Raw genomic sequence first — 20922 nt, 5'->3', positions numbered from 1 at the left:
ATTCTTTATATTTTCATTACAGTCCTGACTGTCAGATTCAGATTGTGAAATGTGGTTAGAGACCTGTTTTCACTGAAATGTCACCACCCTCTAAATTTGAACAAACCGAGGCTGGTATCGGAATTGAATCAACTTGAAGAAATTGCATCCCTTGAATGGGGGGACTTAGGCATGATGTTTTCAATTTCACTGTTAATTCAGTATCATTCTGGCTGTGCCTTTCTGCCATTACAGGATAGGATTCCTTCACTAGCCAGCCACCTAGATATGTGTAAACATGGACTGGATTTAAGCATAAATGATCATGTTCAACTGTTAGAAATTTGGTAAAAACACAATGAGAAGACATTAGGGTGAATGGCAATACTGCACACAGGTCATGTTTTCTCTTACCACAGTAACAAACTGATGTGCCTGGGCAGACCAGTGTGCTTTGAGTCAATACTTTCAAAGATGTCTTCCTGCAATGACAGGACTTTCTGGAATATGGTAATCTTGAATAGTGTTGTCATTACATGTCTGTTTAGTGGGCACAAACCCTGCATAGCTGCAGAGTTCCATTTAGTTTGTGGTAAAAAAAAAAAAAAATTACTTGTTATCGTACCTTGAATAGTATCTACGCTTAATCTCTTTGTTGACAAGAGCGATCTAAAAATCAACAATTTAAGCCTTGCTGGATGGTTTCTTGGTGTTGGATTCAATTCAGTACCCATATATGACTCTTGGGTGCTCATTTGTCTTACTGCCTAGTGTTCCTTCGATCTAGGAAAAAACTCAAAATCGCTGTGATTGGAATTCCACACATCATTATTTGGTAGAGATTCCACTTATGGCCAAGTGGCATATTTTCTGGATCTTGCATTGCTATGATAAAAATCTGTGTATGGTGTTTGTGATTAATACTCCGAGGACGTTTGTGAAGTGCTATGTAGTTGAATTTCATCTCCACCTATGCTATGAAGCATAGCCAGTCGCTTTGCAAAATGAATATGCTGTAAAGTCCCAGTGTACTTCTGGTTATTTTTTTCTTGGTTGTTTCTGGTGCTTACTCTAATCTTTGTGCCATTGAACGACGTCATGAACTGGTTTAATACTTCTGCTTTTGCACTATTAGCTTCTGCCTTGGCCTTCTGCCTTGGCACTATTAGCTTTAAGAGGCATCTATTCCTAAATCCAATAATTTCTTGCTTTCTGTCCTTTCCACTCATAACTTTATCCAGGTATCTAATGATATTGCCTTCTGAAAAAAGGCAAACATAAATGTAATTGAATCCTCAAATTGCACCTATAACATAGGCCTGTAACTAAGAAACGGGGGCTGCCCTTTACAACATCTAGAACATGGGGCATATGCTAGGCAAACAACAACCGTTCCATGTAATAAGAAATTTGTTTTTACAAATTTCTACAAAAATCAATGGATGAGAATTTTGAAAATTTCAAAATACAAATAATGAAGCAGAGAGACAAAAGCAAGTACCTCAGATTTTTACTGCTATGCAAAAAAAGCTCACGTGTTTACTTAGTGATAAACAACAAACAAATAATGAAGTGAATACACAAATAAAATGAGCAAAGGAACCCCAAGCAGTAGATAGTCGATGTTCCTTAATGTCCTTTCAATGTCTTTCAATAGATCCAATCCTATAGCCTTATAGCCCGCTGTAGCGGGCTATACCGGCTATTAAAGGCCCGCTGCAGCGTTAAAGGCCCGAGCTGTAGGCAAGGGACTTTAACAAGGCAGCGGGCAGCTGGTATATATAAGGCTATTAGCCAAGTATGGAGGGAGGCTATTAGAACATTCTGCCACTAGAGGGCAGAATGTTCTAACAAATTAAACAAAGGCTTCAGGGAGCGCGAGGAGATTGATATCCCCTCAGGTTCCCTGAAGCCTTTGTTCACAGCCATAAAGAAGCATTGGAATGTTGAATCTCCTGGCTTATACCAGCCATTATAAGCCCGGAGCGACTCCATTGTTTTAAATGGAGCTTCCAACGTTCTAAAATAGGTTCGATGCGCACTTTATGTCAAAAGTTTGACCCTAGCCTTGTTATAGGCCCTCTGCTCTCAATACAGGGCCTATCAGAATAAGAGGAGACTAGTTCTGCTTGGCCATCTTCAGGATACAATGATCAGCAGCAGAGGTAAAAATGCATAAAACAGGCTTGAGCACTGCCAACGATGGAAAGCATCACCTAGGGGCACTTGAGGAGGACAAATCTGGATGCTTCACATGATGAGTTCATCTATCCTGATATTGAGGTGAATGGCCCTTAAGGAGATAAAACAACCTTGTGGCCTCTACAGCAAATGGCTCCCTCTTAGATCGGACAGCCTTAGGATGGTCTTCCCCCAACCTTTTGTACTGAACCTCTGGCACTACCAAATCAGTACATTTCTGGACCTGTCACCACTCTGCCAGGAAGTAGTAGGTATTTTCAGTTCACCTATTCACTTATCCCACACACCTGCACTCATCATCATGGCTATTTTATTAAAAGATCTCCGCCAAAGAGCTCTCTTGCAGGGCCAGTGGAGTATTGCAGTGATGACTGCATGAGGAGCTACCTTATGGGTGTGTGAGGGCACTACTTCCTAATAAGGAAGACCCACTCACTTTTGCCCTATATCCACCCTGAGACACAGAACTACAGGAACAGTTACCCTATTAGTAGTTAAGCCCGACTGCTCCTTGGCAAGCTACAAGAGGATGAGCACAAGATAATGTAGGATGTGCTGTGATCTACCCTGAATAGGATTGTGGTTCCTGCTTGGACGGGGTGCATATCTCTGCCAACCAGAAACCCCATTTCTAACAGTCCCTGCTTGTTTCAGTATCACATGACAGTTGTTCTTCAGGTCTTCAACAGAACTGACCAACTGGGTGGTGCACAAGTCCAAAAGACTGACATGATGGAGCTGCTCCATCAATAAAAGGAGACCCCAGATCAGCTTATCTTCCAGGTGGCCTTCGCAGTCCAGAGGTGATGCATCTGTCACTTCTATAAGTTTGGGCTGGGGCAAGAAGAATGGTCTGCCACATGCCAGGTATTCTATCATCCACACCAAAGATCCTGGATCACTTCATTTGAAATGCAAATTTTGTACACGAGCTAACCCACAATGCTGGCCTCATGAAAGCAAAGGTTTGACTGAAAACCTCACATGTGCAAATGGGCATAAGGCAACAGCAGGATGCACATAAGGTCAGGCATTCAATAAGTCTCAGATCCATCAGTCCCACAGGTGCTTTTTCCTGAAACATTAGGACCATTGCCTGTTTGTCCTGGTCTTGGTGAGGGTGTGGGAAGACCCTTTAAGCCACAATGTCCAGGATGGCCACTATTAAAGAGAATTCTCTGCGTATCCACATATGGAATTTCAGTTTGTTGATCAAGAACCCCAGCGTAGACAGAAATGAAACTGTCTATATCAGGTGGTCCAAGATTGCTGTGATGAGCTCATCTTCAGATGCCGGTCATCAAGGTTCAGGAATACATGTATCCTGATGTATGGAGATGAACAACGACGACCAACGTGATCTTGGTGAACAATTGAGTGGCTGTGTGAATTGGAAATGTTCTTACCCCAACACAAAGTGAAGGTGCTTCTGGTGAGATTGCAGGATTGATATAAATAAACATATATCTTATTATAAGTCAAAGACCACCATTACATTTTGTGGGATCAAGACAAACTGAACCTGGACAAGCAGTATCATTTCAACTACTTCTTATTCTAGATAAAAATGATCCGGTGGCTGAGATTGAAGACTGGCCTCAGTCTCTGGTGCTGCTAGGAAACGAGAAACATTGAGAATACCCCTCTCTGCTTTGATCGTACCCTTGCCAAGCTGCTAATGTACTACTCTGGAGAGAATATAGTCATGCTCTACCAACCTTAGTTAAGAAATATAGGGTGTAACCAAAGTGAACAAGGTAGGCCCACACTAATCAAAAAGAGGACCAGTTGAAACCAGACCTCTACCAGCCTCAGGTGGCTGCAGGAGGGAAAACTAAAATGGCTTGGCAGTTGGAGGGGAGGACTGTTTCATTTGTTTTTGGTCCCATTCCTTACCAGCACACTTGCTCTAGGAGCTACAAAAAGGAAGAGGACAGGTTTCAAAGGTTGCTTTTTGACATCTCAGATACTGCTGATATAACTGATGAGCAGAGAAAAGAAGACCCAAAAAAATTTGACATAGCTCTGCCATCTCTGAATCTGCCTTTTCACTAAATAGTGTGGGCCTATCAAGAGCTTGTTCATGAGGTTAGCTTGGACATCCCTAGAAAACCCAGAGGCGCCCACTCAAGCAAGACATTGGAACACACTTGTGCCCCTAGTCTTGGCAAAGAGTCCACTGTACCCAGGCCAGATCTCAAAAAGTACTTTTCTGCAACCTGGCCATCCTGTATAGTCAAGTCAAACCACTTTATTCGATTAGTTAAAATCATAAAAATATGCTATACATATACAAAACGTTTAAAAATGTTTTTTTTAAATATGTTATACAAGGTAAAAACACAGTACAAAAAGCATTTAAAAATCATTAACAATCAATTCCATGATTAAAGCCAGTGATCAGTATACATAGACATTATATTAAGAGGCTTACATTTCTTGTGCAGCTTCCTGTCTAACCCTCCTACTTCTAACCGATGCAGCAAGGAAACTGGCAACACAAAACATGATTTCAGGGGATTCCAACAGTTGTAAAAACAGTAAAGCAGGTTTACACTGAATAAAATTCATCCTTTTCAGTAATAGAAGAATAAACCTTTTCCTAGCCTCAAGGTACAGAGGACAAAAAATCATAAAATGCAAGGTGTCTTGGGGAGAAAAATCATCACATTTGCACGGAGCAGCATCCTCTAGCCTACTCCAGCCCTGCAAATCCCATAATACCATATGTTTTTGGTTGAACCGGAATTTTGTCAATAGCCATCTATGAAAAGAGTTAGTCACAATGGACAAATAAGGAGACATCGCTAGTGACAAGGTGACCAGAACATGGCCCCTGACTGATGGTTTACATAATTCTACTGCTTTCCGCTCTGCCTCACTTAGTTTGGTAAAATTCGTTTTTACCCACGCTAAGTCTGCCTTACATAAGGATTCTGGATCGAAAAAAATCTCAGGGCGCCCCATATACGCAGCTAGCGATTTTATATAGGACAACCACTGGATTTCCTTCATGTTATCTAAATGAATACAGTCCTTTAGAATCTTATGGTTTAGGGAAAGGTTCGAATTCAACCAGATTTTGATCCATAGCAGGATAGGGGCTATTTTAATTATATCTGTTATATATCCTATCCCCAACTCAAGATGGACTGAGTGGGTGGCTGTGGATTGTGGAAGGCCTAGAAGGGACCGTAAAAAATTGTTTTCTTCTGTTTGAATGAGGTCGGGTTTGGTAAACCCCCATATTGCTGCCCCATACCTTGCGATTGATATGGTCTTGGCTTTATAAATTGCCAGGATCGCCTCATAGGGTTCCCCCCCCCAATCTTTTAGCGAATCCTATCACTGCAGCAGAAGAACTTCTCACTGCATTTACCTTTATTGAAAGCTGTGGGGACATGTTCCCCTATCATCAAAAACTACTCCCAGATAGGTAAATACTTTTACTCTGGTGATTTCTTCACTGCCGCAGTAAAAGGTCTTAACTTTATTTTTTGAGGCACCTAACGACATGACATGAGATTTGCCATTATTTACCACCATATCCAGGCTTTTCATAAAATTCCCAAAAGAATTCAACAATCTTTGTAGGCCCAGGGGAGTCCTTGCTAATAAGACAGCGTCGTCGGCATAGAGGAGCACCGAAATCGGTGTTCCTCCCATGCGCGGGATATCAAGAGTGGCTGTTAACAGATTTACCTCCAACGAATTTATATACAACGTAAACAGGATGGGGGCCAAGATACATCCCTGGCGCACCCCTCTATCAGACTTAAAGCTTGACGTGCATTTCCCCTCATTCGTCATCCTAATTGAGGCATTTAAGTCTTTATGCAACTCGGCCAGAAAATACACAAGGGACCGATCAAGGCCCATCTCCAGGAGCATTGTCCACAGCCTTGACCTATTAACTAGATCAAAGGCCGTGGACAAGTCCATAAAGGCCAGGAAAATAGAGCCCCTTGCCGCCTTAGTGTATTTAGCTATGATTAGGTGCAAGTTCAGACATTGGTCCTCCGTGCTCCTCCCCGCTCTAAAGCCATACTGGGCATCGGACAGTATGTTATTATCCGAAGCCCAACCTGTTATCTTTGCCAGAATGACCTTCCCCAAGATATTAATGGAGGAATCTAGCAAAGATATAGGCCTATAGCATCTGGGGTCACCCCTTTGGCCCTTTTTGAACACTGGGATTATTATCGAGCGAGACCATGATTTAGGGAAGCCTACACTCGCCGAGGTATTAAAGACGTTAGTCAGGATATTTGCCCAGTACGTAGGGTTTGCCTTGTACATATCTGAAGGAACCCCGTCCGGGCCTGGTGCCTTTTGTCCTGCTGTGCCCTCAATTGCTTTAGCAACTTCAGCTAAGTTAAACCTTACTGGCAAAACAGGAGGTTCAGAGGCTGGGGCCACAAAGATTTCCAGCTCTAGATGACTTCCATAAATGTTTTCAAAATGGCTTAACCAGTCCTCCTCTGCAATATTTAGTTCTAAGATAGTATTTTGAGTGCTGGAAAACAAGGGGGTGTTGATAATAGACCAGAACTTAGCACTATCTTTTAGGGTTGCTTTATCCATGAGCTCAGCCCATGCATCGTGTTTAATTTCATTTTTCCTTGCCTGGACTACTCTTGAATACTCTTTCCTAAGCTGGGCAACCAGAACTTTATTCCTAGGTTGATCGTGAAGAGCCTTTTTAAGAAGATTATAGGTTTTAGTACATTTGTGGTCGAACCAGCCCATTATCGGTTTATTATATGCTGCTCGACAATTGGACGTAAGTTCTTTAGCCACTTGGGAGCAGATAACTTCATGAGGTTATTACATCCTCCCCATTAGCGAGAGGATCTCCACAGATGTTTAATTCCCGGGCAGCTTTAGTAGTTATGTTATGGAAAAAATCCTCTGGCACAATCTTACACCAGTTTAACCTCCTCCACTGATCTTTGTCTTTAACCTCAACTACAACCTGTGGCGGAACAGTTTTATTTAACAGAAAAAAAACATTTACTAACTCAATCACCACAGGATTGTGGTCACTAAAAGAAGGTATAGCATTATACGAGATTACGAATTTTAAAAGTCCTGATGAGAGAAATATGTAGTCAATTATTGATTCACAATCCCTACCTATATATGTGGCAACATGGGAACTTTTATCAAAAAACCCTGCTTCAAACAGATCGTTATTAGACAGGAGTTTCTCCAGTGCTTCCCCCTTGTGATTATGCTCAAAATGCTGTGGGGATGTGAAATCTGGACCATCATTATCAATTAATAAACAAGTCTGGCTTCATAGATGCACATTAAAATCACCCATCAAGATATATTGGCAAAAAGTGGTTTGCTTTACCTTATAGGTATTTAAGAAATCTGTCAACCAAACTAAATGTTCATTTGGGAGATCCCCTTGCTGCGAATTATAGCAGTTCACTAAAATTAATTTGGTATTATTAATCAGACTTAATTCCAGAATAAGAAAATTATGGGAGGCACAATCTACCCTTTTAACTCTCCCCCTAACGTTCACAGAGACCAATAGCACAAGCCCCCCTCTATCTCTCCCTGCTGGCGATCTCAATTCAGGAACAAAATGCGAAGTGAAACCATCCACCCAAAAGTCACAGTCCTTATCCCATGTCTCTTGGAGAGCAACAATGTCATATTGTTTAACAAGATTTAACCAATTACTATCATCTCTCTTGGAACGCAGCCCAGCAACGTTCCAACTTATCAACTTAACCTTTTCCCCCACGGTGTTGCACACAGTTACAGGGTTACAGTATGTATTGTGAGAAATCAATGCAGTGTGTTCAGGTACCAAGGGGACCAATTCTAGGGGGGTCTCATCTCTCGGTCCCTCACAAGCCTCTCGTCAATCGCACGTCTCTAAACCAGAGAGTGCATCAAATCTGTTATGTGTGACAATATTAGGCCCATATTTAAAGTAGTTCTCTCCACCGGATCCCTGCAATGAGCCTGGCGTCTGAGCCATAACTGGTGTATATGGACTCAGTCTCGCACTACGTGGGGGGACTCTAGTTAAGTGATTATAGAAGAACCCAAGAGGGCGCACACAAATACTATTATCATCGTACATCATAGAGGCTGCCCTTAACAAAACTGTAGCCACATGTTGTGGGTGCCTGAAATTTACAATTATGCAGTCCCCATTGCACGTCTTTCTGGAGGGGCCGATCCAGTTAGCCCTTCTAGTTGTTATAATTTCCGAAGCAAATTTAATAGGAAAACAACACCTCCAACTCAGCCACGACACAGTTTTGTTTTTGAGGGAATCATGCGTTTCCTCGGGTGCCTGGGCTGAATGCAGATCATGGGGCGGGACATTTGTCAAAACCACTACATAAGGGGTACACTGCGGGGGAAGGTTTATAGATTTGCTTCTCCTAGCAGGATTGTTACTAGATGTACCATCAGGCCCTGTTGGTGGTCGTGTACCTACGCTCACTACTGTAGTAGAGGCCGGGGTAACTGGGTCAGTCCTAGTTATATGCTGAGGGGATTGCTGCTGATTATCCGCCCTAACTTCCTGCTCTACCCCACCTGTACCCTTCCCAGCCGGTTTTACAGTATCCACCACAGCTATTTGTTTAGCTATCAGCCCTCCTAGCCTCTTTACTTCGGCAGTAACACTGTCGAGTTTGCGCACTAGGGGTTGTACATACTCTTCTAGTTTTGCTTCAAACTTGGCTTCCAAGGAGCGAAGTAATTGGGAAAAATTATCTGGGCTTATTTTAATGTTAGCCAGATTACTTTCTTCCAGTACTATAGTAGACTCACCAGTGGTGTGTTTTGCTGACTGAGAGGTATCTACCCTTCTTTTTGTGTGCTTCCCCCCCTTTTACTCTGTTGTTTCCTGCAGGTTCTAACTGTTCTAGTAATAGGCAGAGCCACCCCATTGTCAACACTTGCTATGTTTAAAACTTCTAGATGAGGCTCAGAGTGAACCTGGGCTACCACCGTGGTGACCACAGCGGGACCCATTTCAGGAATGGGAACCTCTGGAGGATCCTCCAAAGGGGTCAGAGAGACTTGAGTAAGGTCAGGTGGGCTTCCTCTACCTAGGGAGGCCCTCCTATCATTATTGATTTTATTTACCATCTTCACCAGGTAATTATCAATAGGGCCTACCCCCGATGTAAATTTCTCAATCGTGGCACTTGGCATAATTTTTCCTATTTCCTAGATTAGATCTACTTGGGGGAAATAAAACAGTGTATGTGTCCAGAGCTGTACAGTGAAGAAAACCCAGACAAAATGTTAAGATTACCAAACACACTACCATGTGAACACTTTACCAGAATGTCACTGTCCCGAATCTCCAGAGGAACCAACACAGATTAGACAGGGTATATGGCCCTGCCCTGACTCTTCCTGTCTATGACTGTCATAAACTGTCCCGCCCTTGTCCCGGGCTTCTCCTCGGCTACTCCCGCGCGTGACTCGCGGGGCGATAGGGTGCTCTCCCCTTTCTAGCGCTGCTGGTCGCGCTGGTGGCGTGTGTAGGAGGCGCCGCACCGGTGCTGCTGGGAGATGCAGTCTTTCAGGAGACTCTCGGCGCTCCCGGTCTGCCCAAAGCCGTTTCCCTCACGGCGTGACTGAAAGGAGCCGATGCCCCTTCACACGGACAGCAGGTGGTGGTTCCAGATAGCAGATAACACTCCTGCATAGTTTGGGTCAAGGATTTCCGGATCGCTTCCGTCAAGGCAGACAAGATTTCACTTACCATATCTCTGTCCATTGATGAAGTGGGAAATGCGCTTAGATTAACTTTACTTGTAGATTGTATGTTACAAGACTCACAGGAGTAGGGTGTTGCTTCAAGATGATTGGATCACATGGTGCAAGTCTGTTAATAAACAATAAGGTAACTCACAGACAAGGCTGAGCAAGGTCTGCAGCAGGTCGCAATGAAGCACTCAATAAATACTTTGAAGCAAGAATTCTGAAAAAGAGCATTTAAGCTATAACGTTTCCTTCAACATGTTAGCATTAGTTTCAACTGTGGCCAACTGTAAATTCAACATTTCTGCCGCCCTGCGTGCTACCACCCTAAAAGAGGCCATCTGTTCCATTGGGGGCCCAAATGGCTAATCAATTCTGTTTCTGGAGAAATGCCTAAACCACTGCAAATGACAGGTCACGATGCAAGGCAGCATCAGTATAATGAGGGGAGTAAGAAATCTATCTCATTGTTGTCGTTATTATGAGATCCATGCTTTAATCCGTGAAAATGCAGTGACTCGGGCTAATGAGGGACCCATCATATTAAAATGTTGCTTCAGAGGCAAGCTGATGGAAGGAATGTCATCCTTACCCTGAGATTATGCATGGTGACTGTGTAGCACAGCATAGGTTTAACCCTTGCTGACATCGTCACAGGACCTGCCAATGGAGTCAGATTGAAATCTGGAGCCTAGGGAGATGTGATTGGGGATGAAATGGGAACAACTAGAGGAGTCTGTGACAAAGGAGCTAAGGAATGGCTTGGTGTCAAAGGATGAACCATCTGAGGCTAAACATGGTCAGTTGACATTGGGGAATGATTCATCAGTGGTGGTTTGACTCTAGGCTAGATTGATATGTGGGGCCCGAAGGTGCACCAGTAGGATCTGGAACCATTTTGAAACGTTGCTTCCCTTAAGGCCACAATCCACCGCAAAGTCAAAGATGACTCGGGGAAATCAGAGCAAATTGGCCTCATAAGCAGAATTGGGTTTGAATCGGACATTGAAGATGGGATTGGTCCCTTTGTGCTTCAACTGTGCAACTTCACCATGGAACTGGAGTGTCAGGGAAGTGACTCATTTGGACTTTGTGTTTCTACTTTGTCCTGGACTGACCCAAAAATGGTGAACGGGAACTGGCGTGGGAATTATCTTGTAACTTAACGAGTAAGCCTTGCTTCTTGTGTTTAGTAATAAAGTTTGACTACTCAACCTCGGTTGCCCTCGGATGCATCAGGGAGCATAAGTCGAAGGGCTTGGAGTCAGAACTGGCACTAAGCCACCAACAGCAGACATTGTGTGGGTCGTTGACCAATATTCACTTGCAACATGCAAGGCTTAAATCCTGTCCTTTTGGGGGAGCCATCCCTGTGCAATGTCAGGCGTTTTTAGAAAACTTCTGTAAAAACAAATAAAAAAATCTAAGAGTGGAGCTCCAGATCTGCATCAAAGGGCATGGAAAAAAGGAAATTAATTCAGCACACAGAATTTGTGCCTATATGTGGCTCTGTGTCTTCATGCCTGGAGGATGGACAGAGTCCCGCTGGAGACTGACGGAGCCATCTGCTTGCACACAGGAGCTGTTGTAAAGATTTTTCCATTAGTCTGGGGAAATTCGCAACGTGAGGTATCTGAGGTTAGATAAAATACTTACCAGAAAGAAGCTTATCTATAGCTAAAACTATAAGGCCCATCAAAGTTCTTGATCTATCGTGCCTGCCATCATTTTTACTTCAGCTGTTTAGTTCAATAGTTTTTAACATTTCTTGGAGTGAATTAATTACATACTTCTGTCATGTTTAACATAACTATCCACATATGCTGACTATGTATATTCAAGAACAATAACGTGTTCTTCTTGACAAGGAATGAAACATACCTAATAATTCAGCAATAGAGGAAAGGCTATCTAGATGAAGATACACACCTAAACATATTGTTGCTAAATCGTGGCAGTGTACCAGATTTTTTACTTATTTTTTTGGGCCTGATTACTATGGCGGTCGGTCAAACAGCCGACTGCCGTCACATCGGGCAGGTAACCATTCGACAATGAGTCGATGGTCACACCTGCCTTAATAGGACAGGACCGTCGTTCAAGCAGTCGTAAAATGCTTTTTTCTGCTACAGCTTGTTCTGTGGCCCAGTAAAAGAACTCCAGCACAAGCAGCAGAAGCAAAAGGCACTTTGTGCACATCCATGCACTGTGTGCCAGGCACACGGCGCAAGGATGTGTCGGGGCACTACATGTGCACCCCAGGCCTCCATGGAGGACGAAGGGCCTGTTTGGGGCCCCCCAAAGTTTGTTTCTAGCTGCATTTTCATGGCAGTGGGAACACCATGAAAAGGCAGTCAGAAAGGGACATCCTAATCCCTATGGCAGTGCCTGAGCAGGTACCGCCTTCATTGTAGGGATAGGAGCCAGACCGCCTCCCAGACGGGTCTCCCCACGACCTCTATGCTCCGACCACCAGTATTGTAATCCGGTGGTGGGGCCGATGGCCTCGATGTCTGGTGAACTGACAGCCCGTCGATGGCGGTCCGTGCGCCATTGTAATTAGGCCCATAGTGTCTAGTGTTGACATTTTGTAGGAAATGTTTGCTCAGAACACAGGTTGTTTTGTAAATAGATAGAGACGCTTTATACTATTAGAATGTTCAAATTTTTAGAGGTCTGCACAAGTAGACGTTTATGATGACCTCCAAGCAGAACAATATATGTATTAGGAGTTGCATTAAAACCAAATGTGAGGAACTATAATGCCACAAGTATGGAAACAATGGTCTTAATGCACTGAAACTTGTACATTCAAGCTATTGAGATCTGAAACTCTGATATAACAAATGAACTGTGAAAAACAACTAAAACATCCACAATGGAACGGGAGACCAGATAGAGAAGAGCTATTAATGGTGGGATACACAAATAGTGAAGCTTGTTTGTCAGAGTATAGTCGCATTAAAGATTTTTGACAAATCTGGTTCATGGAGTGCATTGCTCAGTGGTGGTAAGAGGAGCAAAAAATATATATATATATATATATATCATGTAGAAAGCAAAAAGTGTCCAAGCTGCCAAAATGATCAAACATATGCCACTCCATTTTCCAATATCCAGATTTCAGATTTTCAGCACCATGCGGTGTATTTTTTCACTCTGTATTGTCTGTTGAAAGAACATTAAACAACTCATCCTCCTATATATGGTTGTAGGATCAACTATTGATATAAGCTACATTTGTCTTTTTTGTGGCTTGCTGTAGCACAAGTAACATATTATATTTTGCAACCAGTGGTAGGAGGGAAGAAACTGCCAATCAAATTGTAGTACACAAATATGAAAACTTGAAGCACAGATACATATGTAAAATGTAGTAGTTGTACAGGAAATATTCCGTAGCAAAGTTACAACACAGATAAAAAAAAGAGAAGACAACTCTCAAAAATCAACAGTTTCCTATTTTTATAATTTTATTTTTTGTATAAACCCTTTTGAAACACTTTACATAAATTAACTCCTCTGAGACTAATATTTGATGTACAGTAAATTGTTATTCTTATAAAAATCCATAAACAACTTGTCGCACATAATTTACAAAAAAAGACTCTGGGTTTCCCCTGCATGTCCATTTCAAGGGTTTGACTCGCCATGTTTTTCTCACAAGGTAAACCATGTCGGCATTGTAAAATCCATGATTAAACTTCCATGGTAGCATATGTCACTTGTGCCAATGTCCTTCTACAAAGCAGCACAGTAAAAGCTGTTTTATCATCTATAAACAGTAATTTTCTCCAACATATTTAAAATTAACAGAGATATATACCACATCCTATGCAGAGAAAGAGAGACAGAGAAAGAGAGACTACTTCCTGTAAGCAAAGGTCAACGTGTTGTTAATATTCAGAAACACTGTTTGAACCGTTTAGTGAAGAACAGTGCTTCAAAGAACACAGATACAGCCTACTGAAAAACCTTTAGGCTTCAGTTATACTGTCCAGTCCGAGTGCTGTGATATGCATATGTAAACATACTTTTTAAAGCAAATCACCTTTAAGGTCATTCAGAGAAATACAAAGTTTTTGTTAGTCGGGAAATCAATCCCGTGCAAGGCTCTTTCTTTTTAGAGTCCAAGTCAGATTGTGCTACAGAAAAAATTCTGAGCAAACATGTCGTTTAGGCTCAAGAAGTGATGCAGCAAAATAGCTTCTATCTTCTTTTCAGAAGATATGTACTCAGTCTCTTTGGCAGCCTACAAAAGGCCAGTGTGTTACCTTTTACCAATTTCACTTTGTCTCAGAAACTGCATGTTATTGGCACTGTCTGCTAGCTCTGGGTATTGCTCCACTGAGAGTACATAGTACCCATCATATCCTTGTACTTTGCCCGCACTTAGCAGCTGCCTTTTCTCACCCTCTGTCCACAGCCGGGCACCCTCCTCTCCATCCCGCACTCTCTGTTGGTCTCTGGCCCAAGCGTTTGAAAGTGCCCGTTGCCTGGCTTGCTCCAGGATTCGTGCTTTCTCCTCATCCAGGGTCATGCCGTAGCGAACATGGAGCGCCAGGGCGCCATACTGCATTTCCACGTCAGCAAACCTGCGCGTCCTGCCATTCACAACTGTGGTAGACTGGGATACGGTCACATTGATGCCATTCTCCAAGGCCTTACGACCACTTGTCAGACGCAGGGTGCCAAGATCACTTTCTGGCGACGTGGTTTTGATGAAGTAGTGAGTATCCTTCCCCTCGATGGTGAAGTGAAGATTTTCAAGGTAGAAGGCATTGTTCAAAACAGCAGCCACCTTTATGCAGTCCTCGTTTGCAATGTTGAGAACGTTGGTGAACACTTTGCCTTGGCTTACAGCCAGCATTACTCCTTTTCCAATCAGGGATTTTACAGTGGCAAACCAGAGCCATGATTTCTCACCGCTGGACCTGCGCCGGCTTATCTGAACTTCTGGCATTTTTCCCAGAGACAAGAATGACTTTGCCTGCCTTACCACTTGCTGCTGTACTCCAGAAATGGGCTAAAAAGAAAACAAAAAAAGAGAGGTTGTAAGAAACACAAATGATAAACAAGACACAGCAGCTGATGTGCTTTTAAAGTCATATAAAATGGAATATTCACCCTTGATAGTTATTTTTGAAGTTAAGGGCTTTGATAAATGCAGCATTCTAGATACCTATATCCATATTGCGATCATAAAATTATATTGAGTCTTCATGCTCATAATCTAATGAGGGTTGGCAGAATTTTATGAACACACAGTACAGTTGTGCATGCTGGAATTCTGCAAATACGGTGGAATTTCAGCATCTGCAAATTTAGAGCACGGATATGGTCTTGGTACTTTATAATTTCCTACCCATACATTAGCTTGTTCTTTAATACTACACTTACCTGCTCTGATGAAGACCACAGACTATAGCAATAGGGCTGAACTGTGAACTTTTACTTCTGGGACAGAACACAAAACTTATTTAAAGCACTGTCAACTGCACGTACGTTTTTCGTTGTTGTGGTTTGTAACATATTTGACCATATTCTCATATTAAATTTCAATTTAATTCTATATACTTTTTAGTCATTTAAGGTATAAAAATTTTTTCTTGTAGACACAACTGAACAGTTTGTATGTGTAAATACAGACTCATTGCGTGTTTTGGGATTTATTCTGAAATGTACTCAGAATTCATATCCTAGGGAACAATTGTGTTCCCCACTTAGAAAGAATACGATATTTATATTAAGATCTATACTTAACTATACTGAAGATTTTTTTTTAATGAGGAGTTTTGTTTTTCGTGATCATTATCAAACTTGGAGAGAGTTCCGTTGACAAAATACTCACATCTTGATATACAAACTTCCTAAATAGAATATGTCAAAAAGTGATGCTCAAAAAAATATATGTCATTAAGTTCTAGACCTCGATTTCAGAGCACATACTAAATATTCTGGTCTGATAAAGGTTAGAATTTTATGTTGAGGTAAACTCACAACAATCTGGCCTCATGTATGTATTCACTTCCATAGGGAAAAGGCACTGTCTTCGTGGAATAGCACTTTCCCATCGTGTTGCAGAAAGGACAAAATACGGTATAACCCAAAATGCACTCTTTTAAATTACAAAACCTGTTCCTTATGGAAAAATCACCCCAGGCGCAAATACAATCCCGCAATAATGGAACCGCGTCCGTCACTCGAGCCGGCCTGTTTAGTGGCCACGCCATGACAGCGCTGCTCTTCTGTGGCTCTCCTCCCTCGCCTGCAATTGTGGAAGGCCTTGTGCCTATGGTTTTTGATCTCGGAATGCCTCAAAATAATACCTTTGTTCACTCGATCAAAAATTCCGCTTTGCAATTTAGCACCCCACTTACCTTCTTTCATGTGAAGTGCTGGGGCGTCGCGCGCATTTCACTAAATGAAGGAGTTGTGAACGCGCCCTGTTTATCATCTCGGCTGCTGGACTATCAGCAGGAGATTGCACAATTCTGCCACTGCCCATTTGAATACTACAGAGTGGGCACGACCGGCGGACGTCACGCCCTGCTACGGGTGCCGCCAGGTAAGTCACCAGCCCATGATTTACATCTTTTTTCATGTCTGCGTCTTCCGCTGCCTTTGTTATGTTTATTGCGGGGTTTCATTGCCTGCCCCCAGACATAGTTTGAGATGAATCCAATATTTTAAAGCTTCCACTGGGAAACTTTCCCGTCTAAAAAGGTATTCGATGCTCTATTATTCATCACGGGTTTGTCTCTGGGTTGTTGTTCCATCTGCTTTGTTGAAAACAAATTAGGCATTGCTGCAAAACTCTGCCTAATGCAACAAACGCAAAAGAAACAGTCAAAAGAATTTTAAGTATTGCCCAGGCATTTCAAACGAACAATTTAACGGCAGAGTGGATCACAACGCAGCGCCTGGATCAGGAGAACAAAAGTCCGCAGGCACCGAGGAATACGCGGATGCCTTGGAATAGCTGTGCTTGTTTAATCATTGCGCCTCTGTTTATCCTTGGTTTTGTTTCTGGAGCAGAAGAGAAAATTAAGCTGGGAGCGAAGGGAAGGGCGTGAGGGAAGAGCGCGCGCTTCTTACCGGTACGTCGTCCCATTGCTGGCTCTTCAAAAGTTCATACGACGGCTCTCTCAAATCGAATTTGGGAATAGGGAAGCCAGGAATAGCGTTGTGTAGATGGAAGCCAAATGTCACCAGCCAGCTGTTAACATCTGCATTGAAGAGAGACAAGGTAGATAAATGTCACAAAACACGTAAATTGGTTTTGGCGCCCTTTTATCATCTTTATAGATCAGGTCCCATTGGATCTGGTGCCCCAAAACAAAGAAATCTCTAGTTGCTAAAATAATAGCTTCAGAATTGCTGGGGCTACCTACATCATCTGAAATTCTTCGCGTGTGGATTCACAACGGTGTTGCAATTCCCTCTCCTTCAATATTCCCTGTAGAAACCCAGCCACATTCACATTATCTTTGCGACTGCAGCGGCAAACGGTAAGATTTAGAATGGCTATGCCGCAGGCCCCCCTCGCTTGCCAACCCCTGTCAACACCCATTAAGGCGCCGGCGGTAAATGGACTGACAAAACTGATTTAAGCCAACTATTACCGCCTGCGCGCCTTCCACTGGGAGAGGAGCGGCCCTCATCACTAAAGAGGGTACACTTTCTTTAATCTGGCAGGTGTGAGAAGTTTAAATTGGTGAGACCCTCAAGAAAATAGTAAGAACTCCGAGATAATAGATCCTATGATTTGGAAAAAATTCCGCTCATTTGACTATTCCCTGTACACATACAATGTGCTATTTCCTCACCTAACCCTGTGGAAGATTTTTGAAAAGTGAAGCGACTAGAAATGGAGATGGGGACATAAAACGTGGTGCATTCATGCAGGCAATCATGAAAGACCGGTTCTTTCTTATCTGCAAATATTCAGTTGCCTGTGGATTAGGAGAGTGCTAATAAGTCGAGCGACACACTTTTTCATTGTAAATTAAAAACCTATTAGCTTTATGTGCCGTCTCTGGTCGTTCCCTTTGATGTGCTCTGTGATCACAGCAGGATCAAATGAGAAAGTGGCTCTGAGCAATCTTCTACTGGACCCTACTGTGAAGCTGGAGCATATGAAAAAGGACAAGCCTAAAAATCATTAGGAAATTGTGTCGAATGTCTCATGTTTCAGGGGCATTGAACACAGCTGGAACCAAAGATCCCTCCGTGACTAGTAAGTGGAACATTTTGGAACAGGGTTAGAGAAGGTTTTATCTGTTGGCTGAAGGTACAGCCTAAGGCAACACTGGAACGAAGCCACAGATTCTTCTCTTTCAGGATGTAAATTGATATTTCGAATGTAGTCGAGTTCTTTTTGAGAATGTATCCACATCACTATTCACGCCTCTCCCCACAACTCACAAACAGCTGGTCTCAATAGAGTCCACTAATTTTGGGCATGTGATTTCCAAGTCAGCAAGCTTTTTCTGTAGTTAGCTGTGCCTCACTTGAATTACAGAAATTTCGACACGTGACTCACACCGACACACTTTACTCCGCGGTGTTTGTCCTTTGATCATAGCTCACATTTAAGAATGCCAGAAATTAGATTGGGACTTAGAAAATGGATCACTACCTTTTCACTTTGTTTTCTAATCCGCATTTTCACCTCAACGTCGAATGTTTTTACTTTGAAACGTTTGATTTGTTTTTACTCCTTTTAATTTCCCTATCAGTAGATGGGGAAAATTAAACTATCTAATCTTCATTCCCCCTCTTCTATGAATTCAGCGATGTTGTTTTTTAAGCCAATTCTGAAAATTATTTGTAGCCATGCTCTTTAACAGTGTGGCTGCTGTTCAGCATGGCTAAATATTATAATGCAAAAATAGGATCATAATACATTCAGTGCTAACACACATTTTAAAAATAAAAAAGCTCATTAACCCTGGCAGAGTCATAGCACTTTTAAAAATTCTTTTTAGCCACACTGCAAAGCATCCGCACTGCTGTACAGCATGGCCACAAAACATTGGCAAAGGCAATAGCTCTCATAGGCGACACCAATTGGCTTTGCCAATGTTTGTTATTTTTTCCTATTATTCTACCTGATGACCTTAATGTAGACGCCTGAGTCTTCTCAATCGGGAAGACTTCTGCTGCTCTGCGGCTATGCATTTCCTTTACTGGTTGTGACCTATCGAATAGACGTGTCAGGAAGGAAATAGCACCCTATTTGTCCTGCCAGTGTTTTCCCTCATGTAACAATTCCTTTTCTTGTGCTAATGTCTTATCTTTTCAATGTAGCAAACTTACTGGACTAGTTTTGTTAAGTTTCACATTCAGATTTTTTTAAAGCCTAGTGTTGAAATCCCACTAGTAGGAAATAGCAGAAAAAACATTGCTCCAATCACTATTGTCAATGCTTTTTAGAACCTGCCCCGGCTAGACCTTGTCAAATGAAGGCTTGGCATAGACTTTATGTCTAAAAAAATAGCTGTGTTGCTTATGGCACCAGGATTCAGATTTTCTAGCAGATCGACGATTGTCCTCTTTAATTACACAAATTAAATTAATGTATACTTCAAAAAAGCAGTCCAAAGCCACAAAATACATGACGCACCGCCAGCAGGGATTAGCTGATCCCAGATGAGGAGAAACAATTCCTGGGGCTGGATTTAGTGATCTGGTTTCAGTTCACAAAGCACCTTAAAATGTAATGTAAGTTAAGAAGGGCATAAGGGACAGTAGAATTCCCGCGTAGTAGTCAATCATTCTTCAACATTTATTCAGATCTTGCTCTACGACCCTCTCTTTAGAGGGGAAGTATTACAATGCAAGTTATTAAGAAGGGATTCAAACATATCACTTGCAAATACAGGCTTTCATCTCTTCGAAATCCAGTGTGGGAATAGTACTGCAAACATCTGTTGGGGACATTTAAAGCATGGACACTGGAACACTCTTTCGTTCCCGTTGAACAAGCTGGCCTTAGGAAAAACAAATGAGATAGTCCCTGCATGCCAAATTCACTGATAAGCTTTCAAAAAATACAAGGACCCAATGCAGTGGAGGAAACTGGAGAGAATGAGTGTTTGCTCATTTTAATACATTTGATCACAGTGGTCAGGTTTGAGACAGGGATAATACAAAAGCTAAATGGAAAAATGTATCCATTTAATTGATTAAGCACCTTCCTTTCATCTTGCCCCATATTCCATTTTTATTGCAAGTATATGATTTGCATGAATTGTTATTTTGTTTTAATTCTTACTCCCAAGTTAGGGAATAGAGATGTGGCACCATTAAGGAATGCAGATAATGGGTAATTAATATATTTGACACCAACAGTGGAAGTTACAACTGGTTGCGTCCTACTCTCTCTCTATATATATTTTTTACTTTCTAACAAAACATGACATAGGTGGCACATGACGAACTGCATTGGTCTCAAGGGAAGACCTGTAAAACGGATTATGGTTCATCTTTATTAATTTGGGCAAAGCGATGTTTATGTCCAAAAAACAATTTGTCAATCCAAGATACCCTCTAGTTTGCTCTACGGTCCTAAATATTTTTCACAGCCAAGCATAATCTTTGCACGGAAACTGTTATATTACATTTCACACTTGGAGGCATTAAAGTCAAGCTAAGTCTTGATATATAATGATGTGCTACAAACTCATGGGAGCGCCTTCTGTGGATGATATACAAAGAATTTTGAACAAAATAAGTTATGAATTTATTTTGAATAAATGTACAATATAAGTACTAGATACTGAGCTTTCATTTGGATTCCTTGGTAGAATAGTATCTTTGCACAAAAGAAATTAAAAGCTGCTCAAAACTGAAATTAAAAAAATTTCAAATGAATGTATAGCTTCGTTTTAACACTGAAAGGCTCTTACCTGCGTGTTTAACTATTTCTTTAGCATTTTAATATTTCTAGTAGTTTAAGCTGCCCAGATAGTGGGCATAATATGA

General features: G+C 42.0%; 1 protein-coding gene across 2 annotated transcripts in view; it reads right to left on the bottom strand.

The window, feature by feature from the left end:
- Nucleotides 1-13383: 13383 nt before the first annotated feature.
- Nucleotides 13384-20922, bottom strand: part of TENM3 (teneurin transmembrane protein 3) — a 1441545-nt gene continuing 1434006 nt past the window's right edge. For both annotated transcript variants that reach the window (XM_078677989.1, XM_078677990.1), the window contains 2 exons: nt 17032-17162; nt 13384-14959 (listed from right to left, as the gene is read on the bottom strand). In XM_078677989.1, the coding sequence (XP_078534115.1) occupies nt 14204-14959; nt 17032-17162 (887 nt within the window). In that variant the 3' untranslated portion in view covers nt 13384-14203. The remainder of the gene's footprint in view (nt 14960-17031; nt 17163-20922) is intronic.

This window comes from Lissotriton helveticus, chromosome 2_2 (genome assembly GCF_964261635.1).
Source record: "Lissotriton helveticus chromosome 2_2, aLisHel1.1, whole genome shotgun sequence".
Taxonomy (NCBI): domain Eukaryota; kingdom Metazoa; phylum Chordata; class Amphibia; order Caudata; family Salamandridae; genus Lissotriton; species Lissotriton helveticus.
Note: the sequence above shows the minus strand (reverse complement) of the source record. Positions and strands in the feature narration are given on the sequence as shown.